Source organism: Coffea arabica, chromosome 2c (assembly GCF_036785885.1).
Source record: "Coffea arabica cultivar ET-39 chromosome 2c, Coffea Arabica ET-39 HiFi, whole genome shotgun sequence".
NCBI classification, from domain to species: Eukaryota; Viridiplantae; Streptophyta; class Magnoliopsida; order Gentianales; family Rubiaceae; genus Coffea; species Coffea arabica.
The window spans coordinates 63,964,390-63,973,034 of record NC_092312.1 but is presented as its reverse complement, the minus strand read 5'-3'; the positions used below and the strand labels follow the sequence as shown (position 1 = coordinate 63,973,034).

Sequence of the window (8,645 nt, the reverse complement as noted above, 5' to 3'; positions counted from 1 at the left end):
ACATATATATATGTATGTATATATATATATACAAATATATACATATATATGTGTGTATATCCATAAATACACACACACACACATATATATGTACACATATATACATATATATATGTGTTTGTGTGTGTGTATTTATGGATATACACATATATATGTATATGTGTGTGTGTGTGTACACATATATATATATATATATTATACACATACATATATAGTGTTTGGTTCATGAGTAAAAGGTTGTATCCCACATTGGTCTAAGAGATGGAGAAAGAGCGGTTAATATGTAAGTAAGGATCCAAAACCTAATAGCTTAAACTTTTGGGTCAAAATTGGATTCGTGACTTGCATATTGCGCTCTTTAGTGAACTCTCTCGAGGTGTTTATCCCTATCAAATTGGTATCAGAGTTTCAGGTTGCGAGACTAGGTTACTCATGGGCAAGTGAATTCTTTTCGGAGTTGGACCGGTGAAAATTCTCTTCTTGATAGTGGATCGAAGAATCAAAGTGCTAAGGAGTTTGGCTAGTGTTGGACCAGGTATGCCATGAGTTTGGCTGGGGGTCCAGTTGGGGTTAGACCGAGGAGTCAAGAGTTGGCAGAGGTCCAAAATGCAGTATGGATGTTGAAGAAGAGTGGATCCATGTTTGGGAGAAGAGATGACCTTGGTGATAAAGGTGAGCTTGCATTAAGTATTAAAGTGGATTCGAAGAAGAGTTTGTAAATTTAACTTTAATGTGAGGGTTACTCATGAAGGAGAAAATTTGTTATGTTCATGAGTAAAGGATTGTGTCCTACATTGGTCCGATGGAGAAAGAGCGGTTAATATGTAAATAAGGATCCAAATCTAATAACTTAAGTTTTTGGATCAGAGTTGGATTTCTAACTTATATATTAGCTCGTCGGTGGACTCTCTTAAGGTGTTTCTCTCTATCATATAGACACCCTCACATACCCCACATGTGCAATATCTCATACCACAAGAAGCAAATCTCTATAAGATCTGACATGCCATAGCAGTCACTGCCAATCCAGCTTTATAAGTAATTAAAGTCTTTTTGCCAATTGTTAAACTTTTTTAATCACCCAAATCATTTTTCGAAGTCGGAATGAATTACTATAATGTAATTTATCTTTGTTCTTTTTTTTTTTCCTGGAATTACCTTGAAATTCCAAAATCCTACAGATATTTGAAGTTTCCATAATCCAAAGAAAATATTTGTACAGTATAATGCCTTTGAACATGAAAGTTGACTCAAAAGTCAATATAGGAAGACAAGCTTCATGATAATAGAGAGCACAACATTGTGGTACAAACATAAATGATTTTGTTGCGCATACAGTGCGTTTATGTTTTAAAAAATGAAAATAAAAAAACTATCAGATTCAACAAGGATTACCATAAGGATCGTATAGAATGGTTTAGATTAATTTTCACTTCTTAAGTGTGCCACTCCTTTTTTAGAGAACTTGTGCAAATCACGAAATATCCATGGTTTGCGAATTCATTGTGAACTATTGTTCCTTGAGAATTTGTTAGGTTCAGAAAGCAGCAGAGGATATTGATATATATATACAAATATATGGGAGAAGTGGAATTTCTTATTTAATCACACACATAATAAGCACGTCCAATTCTCATATTGAAATTAGGATAAAATTGAAACACAAAGCATAGCTTCTTAGTACAGAGTCAAAGCAGAGCTCCTTATTACGGAACACAAATAGAGCAAAAAGCATAGCTCCTTATTACAGAACAGAAATTAGAACACAAAGCATCTGCAGAGCCTTCTGGTGACAACCCTGACCACGAACGCTAAAATGCTGCTAAAGAGGATCAAGTTTTGCGGTGCCTCTTAGTTGGAGTACCCTCATGAACAACCATTTCTCCCGAATTTGGGGCATTCGTTTGATATGGCAGCGGCGAAGTAGAAGTAGGGCTTATAGTTTCATCCTCAAGTAGGGCATTATTTTTCAGTGGATGTGGTATAGGTCTATACTTCTTGTCCAGAAAATTCATGTACCATAGAGCTGAGTTTTTTGGGAATCTTGACAAATAACGATCTGTGAAGTTAACATACACAAGGCCAAACCGATAATTGTAGCCTGATGCCCACTCGAAATTGTCCATCAATGACCATATGAAATATCCCTTGACATTGACACGATTTCTGCAAATATATATAGATATGTTAGTCATAAAAACAAAATAAATTTGCTACCGGGTAATTTGCAACACCAAATGGCGTAAATAGTAACTAAATAATTATAAATTCTTTGATTTGATTACTGACCATTTTTTAGAGCCAAGATGGTCGTTTAACAAACATCCATATGTATGTGTGTGTGTGTGTATATATATATATATATTTAATCAAGCAACGAGTAAAATGCAAGATTTTGGTAATTCAATTAATAAAAAGTACAGTTTTGCTTCAAGAATGTAAACTCTAATTTGCTGATTGACCATTTTAACTTAACAAACAATTTAGTGATATAAATAGAGAATTTTATATAGTTTAGTGGCCATTTCCTCAATTCGTAAAATAGAGATACTTATATGCCAAAGCAATTAAGAACTTACCCAATCATGGCCAGTCTTATTTCTTTTAAGTGCTCACGAAGGTATTCAATCCTCGTCTCATCGTTACAAGCTTCAGAAACCGTATAATCAGGATGATTTTTATCAGCAAGTCCTATATAAGTGACAAGCAAGATGAAATATCAAGAGGAAAAAGAAAAAAATAATGATTATTTGTGAAAAAGTTGATCGAGTAGAAAGCAAATTTTGTTAGGTTAACTACCATTCTCAGTGATAAAAATTGGTGGATCATTGTAACGTTGCTTTATGTAGTGCAAAATCCTGTGCATCCCCTTCGGATAACTGAATAGCCAATCACACTCAGTCTGAGAATCAAGAACCAAACAAAAAAAAGGTAGTGCAATAGCATGTAAGATGTTTATTGATGAATATATTGTCATATACGAGACATGCAAATAATTACTTACTGGTTCACCAATAGGATTCCCATCAGGACCCTTATCTACATGGAGGGGAGAAAAGAAAACAACAACAAAGATAAAAGATCAGCAAAATTGAAATTGCACTTGAAAGAAAACAAAAACCAATAGGGGTTTTCCAGAAGATCTTCTCAGAAGCTTACTTTTTTGAGTGCCATGCTGATCGGTAATGTAGCTCGGAGGTCCACTGTGGAGGACAGATGCAGCAACTACATATCTGGCTGTGTAATAGTTGAGCCCAAGGAAATCATATGATCCTCTTAGTTGGATGGATTCTTCCTCTGAAAATCGTTGAAGGCGCTCTGGTGGCACATTATCTGTCATGCTCTTTGGATATCGACCATATGTTATTGGATCCATAAACCTGGAAACTCATACCCGTGAATAGGAATATTTGATAATGTGAAACCAAATTATTTGGACAAGGGTTGAGAATTTAATGGCCTTCTCATCCATATGAATGTAGGGAATCTCGATGGGCATAATTAAGTATTTATGCTTGTTTCTGCACTTACCAGCCCAACATAAAGTCCTGTACTCGTTGAGCGGCATGTATGTCTCTCTCTGAGTGGTGATGGAATGGCTCAAACCAATGGGCAACGAGTGTTATGCCAATTTGTCCCCCTTGAGCCTGCGCAAATTTGATCACAACTTCATCATGATAATAAGTATTTTGACTGCTAATCTTGGGAGATTTTACCGTCATCAACTTTTTTTTTTCTTTTTGTTAATTTAAGGGATTAAAAGTGGTTCTTCACTTTTAAGCATGTATGCCAACCTTGAATTTTTTCCTGTAAAGATCAACTGCTTCAGCATGAGCAAGGAGCAAGTTACGTGCTGCAGTATATGGTTCAACACCTGGATCTCCATCTTCACAAACCAATGGGTTCCGGAGATGAGTTTTGTGTTGGACAGCAGAAAGTTTCGCGTGCTCCTCTGAAGAGGAACCTCGACAAGGGGGAAATTGACCAGTTACATATCCAAAGTATATAAAAGTCCATGGCTCATTGAATGTTGTCCAATATTTCACACGATCACCGAATTCCCAAAAGCACAATTCAGCAAGGTCCAGGTAGTCCTTTCTGTTAAATTAAATTCAAAAGTAAGAACACTTTTTTTGTAAATTCATCTAAATACATATCTCCAATTACTAAAACTTCATCAATTGAGTAGATCTTCCAGTATTGTGCTGTTCGATTTAACAAGATGGAATGGGCCCTTTATCTAAAAGGTGTCTTTTTTAGTTTTATTAATTGGCAAATACAAGATTATATTAAAAGAAGATGGTTTTTCTCATGAAGAAATATGGTTTCGTTTTGGAGCATCTAAATAAATTGCTTGCCCTATTCCGTTTTGTTTTCTTTCTTTAGGAAAGAAAGACAATTTAAATAATTTATGCTTACATAATTCTCTTATCTAAGAAACCACCATACTGTTCTTCGAGAATTTGTGGAACTTCAAAGTGGTGCAGGGTCACAAAAGGTTGAATGCCTATAACAGATGAAATAGTCAGTGAAATTTCTTAGATTAATCTAATTTCAGTTTTTACAAAGTAAAATCTTTATTAAAGTTTACCATTTGCCAAGAGCTCGTCAATGAGATTGTTGTAGTACTGGATTCCTTCTCTGTTTACACCTGCACTTAGTCTCCCACCTAGGATGTAGATTTGGCAACAAAAAAAAAAAAAAACACGATGAACAAAATTTAGAAACTATGATTGTATCCCTTATAATTAAACATATAATGGAATATCTCAGAATCAGAATTTGTAAATATTTGGCAGTAGAGGAAACAGTTTGTTTATAATCCTAGAACAATTTAAAAGATCAGACATCATGAAATTTCTAATAATAATTTTCTCTTTTTTACCGGGCAATACTCTACTCCATGAAATTGAAAATCTGTAGGAGTCCAAGCCCAGTTTCTTGCAAATTTTCACATCTTCCTGTGAAGTTCATTAGACAGAAAATGGAAGTCAAAATTTTTGTTAGGCACAAAAAACTTGGAAACGACAAGGACTGTTTGAATGAGCAACTAATTATTGACGGCTAATTACTACCTTGTACAGCCCGTATGAATAACATGCAACGTTTCCATTTTGACCTTGGGCCTTTCCTGGAAATCAGCCAATTTCTTAAAATCAGAAGCACAACCTTTCATGCAATTGAAAAGGATCTGGCTACGAAATGATTTTTAAAGTGTTTACCATACGTAAGGGGACATGTTAATAATCAAGTTATAACATGAAAATAACACGAAAGTTTAATGTGTCATTTATGGATCTATACTTGTTTGACACAAACAGGATTATGATACGACATATTTATAGCCCTAAAACAAAGCGACTAGTTTTGCTGTTACTTTGACTTAAACAAAATTGAAAACAAACTATATAATTTGTTATGAGAAAACAACAGCAGATCTTGTAATTCGATGTCCATATTCGGCTTCACTCATTCCGCTACTATTCAAAAGTAGCCGAAAAGATAGAGCAAATTATATTTTACCTCCTGTAATTTAGCCTTTTTTTACATAACTCTCATATAGTTTCAAAAGTTATATATAACCCCCTCATGATTTTTATTAAAGAGTCAAAGTGACGGAAATAGTCACTCGTAATAGAATTTCGAAAAATATCGAAATTACCCTTATAAATACATAGCACATTAACCCCGTATGATTTTTGTATTTTACCATATAACTCTCTTATAGTTTAATACTTTACCATATAACCCACTTATGGTTTTCAAAATATACACATAACCCCCCTTTATTAATAAATAATTTTCAACTTTACATAAAAGTATTTTTGACATTTTAGGTAACTCCATTACAAATGATCATTCCAGTCACTTTGGCACTTTAATCCAAACCATATGGGAGTTATATAAAAAATATTAAACCACAGGGGGGTAAAGTGAAATTTGCCCGAAAAGATATAATAATGATAATATGATTTAGTAAAAGATTATATGGAATGCCAGTATTGATTATAGGAAAGGAAAAAAATAAAACAGAATAGTTAAATTTACAACCTCCATATAATAAATGCACATCAATTGTGCATCTACCACATGTATCATTAATTCATTACTATTAAGCCCTGTACTATTTGTACTGCAAAAAAATAAAAAGTGTTGATTTAGACTTTCCCAAAGCAAAAACAAGGTCTACCTTGATGATGAGCGATGGCACACAAAAAGGGTGAGAGACAAACAAACCTGGTGTTGAATTGCACAAGAAATCCCAATTACTAAGGCCGCGGCCCCCTTCCCGTACACCACCTTCAATCTATGGGACAAAATTCAAATCCAATGGTTAGTACAACATAAAACAGATTGATCCAGCGACAGAAGCCGAAACTAACTGATTTAGGATTAGTTTGAACATGTATGCTGAAAGCCACTTTAAGCTAGATTTGGGACTTGAGGGAAATTGATGATTTACATTTTACACAAAAAATATTTATTTGGTATTCGAGTTGTCCAAAAATAGTTCTCATCTATGAATTATAGTAATTACATAGTCCAAAAACCAGGTCGTCCAAGTTATATACCATCGAATTGCTCTCAAGTCGCTCTACTCTTATTGGATGGTTCATTGTGAAATCTATGGATTACCTCTTCTCTATAACCGTTTCCCATGAGGAGATATCGAGACAAATTCAGATTACATGCACAGTCTGTTCATGTACAATTGATATGGAAAATTCAGCAATGCGGTACAAGTTCAACTTTGCAATCTATGAACAATTGTTAGAAGGGAGAAGTTTATGGGAAGTCAATTCAATTTCTGGTTGCTCATGGATTTGGAGGAACATAATGAAATACAGGAATTGGGATTTCTACAAGTAATAGACCCCAAACTACCCCTTTCTCCTTATTGCAAAACGTGCACAGAGAGGATCATGTGAGGTGGCTAAGCTCATCAACAGGAATGTTCTCTGTCAAGTGTGCTATGAGGAAGATATTCCCTCCTGGTAATGCTGTGAATTGGCATAAAATGGTATGGGGGAAGGGATATGTCCTGAAATTTGCTTTTACCCTATGGTTGGCAGTACAAGAGAAGCTTATGACAAGAGGTAGGCCGAGAAGATAGGGTGTAGAATGTTGATCCCACTTATGTATTTTGTGGTGGAGTTGATGAATCAGTTGACCACCTATTTTTTTTATTTTACTTTTGCAAAGTCAGTTTGGCAAAAAGTACAACGGATATGTTTGTGATATAGGGGAGATATGTGCTAGCTGATGGAGTTGCAATGGTAGATTGCTCACTTGAAAGTTGAATCATTTGCTACTAAACTCAAATGGCTGGTTCTTTCTGCTACTATTTGGCACCTATGGTAGGAGAAGGAACAACAGAATTTTCAAGCAAGCCAACAAGACTAATGTTCAAGTTGTTGCAACAATTGTGAAGATAGTACAATTAACTTGTGTTTCTTGGGAAAGTGCTCCAAAGATTAGGGAACATCTAGAACTGGTGCTTGAATGGGGACTGGACCACATGTGTTTGATGAGCTAGATAGGACTATATGTATACCAATAGTCGTATACAAATTCCTGAGCGTATACTGTATAGCAAAAGGATTGATGACATGAGTGGCATGAGTAAATAGGAGTTCTGCTGTAATAGACCGAGTACATATTATACAATTCTAATAGAATCAATAAAAGCTCCTTAACAAAAACAATTGTTAGATTAGATTTAACTGTGTATATTAGCTTTTTCACAAATATCACATAATGAGCTTGGAATGGACTATAATTTATTTAAAGTAAGAAACCTTCTAGTGGAGTGGCCAAATACTAAAGGAATAACTTATTCAGGAATTCCACGCAGGAATCATGTGCTAAGGTAAAGGAATTTGTAATTCAGATTTTGAAAATGTGAAAGAACAATAATATCAGTAGTTACCTGATAAGAAGAAGTTGCAGCTCCAAAGAGAAATTCAGGGGGAAAATCCGAACGATGGATTTCCATTTCCTAGGCACAAAATCTTTGTAGCAAAATAGATAGATATGCAAGTGGAAAATTGATAGATAGCTGGATGAGGACTCAATAGTAAGCTCCGCTATAAATAGTAGTTGGACGATATACTACTGTGCTGTTATAGCCTTGCAAGAGAAAATGTGAAACACGGGTTGGTGCCATTAATTTGATGGATTTGGGACCCCCAGTCCAAATGTGCTGTGTGAATCCAAGATTACTCGATGAAAGCAATAGAAAACGCGGAATACTGATTGGTGTCGTTAATTGGATGGATTTGGGCCTCACAAGTTCGAATCCAAACATGTTGTATAAATCTAAGATTACCGGATGTACGCAAGAGAAAATGTGAAACACGGGTTGGTGCCGTTAATTTGATGGATTTGGGGTCTCACAAGTTCCGGTCCAAACACGATATGCCACTGTGCTGTTGCAGCCTTGCAAGAGAAAATGTGAAGCACGGGTTGGTGCCATTAATTTGATGGATTTGGGGTCTCACAAATTCCGGTCCAAACATGTTGTGTAAATCTAAGATTACCGGATATACGCAAGAGAAAATGTGAAATACGAGTTGGTGTCGTTAATTGGATGAATTTGGGGCCTCACAAGTTGGAATCCAAACCTGTTGTGTAAATCTAAGATT

At 35.2% G+C, this 8,645-nt stretch overlaps 1 protein-coding gene across 1 annotated transcript; it reads right to left on the bottom strand.

Annotated features, from left to right (window-relative positions):
- Positions 1 to 1,617: 1,617 nt before the first annotated feature.
- On the bottom strand, positions 1,618 to 8,058 carry LOC113727432 (raucaffricine-O-beta-D-glucosidase). The gene is made up of 13 exons (XM_027251591.2): positions 7,931 to 8,058; positions 6,238 to 6,307; positions 5,076 to 5,131; positions 4,886 to 4,961; positions 4,592 to 4,669; positions 4,420 to 4,507; positions 3,795 to 4,098; positions 3,532 to 3,647; positions 3,160 to 3,380; positions 3,005 to 3,039; positions 2,800 to 2,902; positions 2,580 to 2,691; positions 1,618 to 2,166 (listed from the first exon to the last, which is right to left on the bottom strand). The coding sequence occupies exons 1-13, from the start codon at positions 7,994 to 7,996 to the stop codon at positions 1,833 to 1,835; spliced, it is 1,659 nt and encodes a 552-aa protein (XP_027107392.1). The 5' UTR covers positions 7,997 to 8,058; the 3' UTR covers positions 1,618 to 1,832.
- Between the last annotated feature and the right edge of the window lie 587 nt (positions 8,059 to 8,645).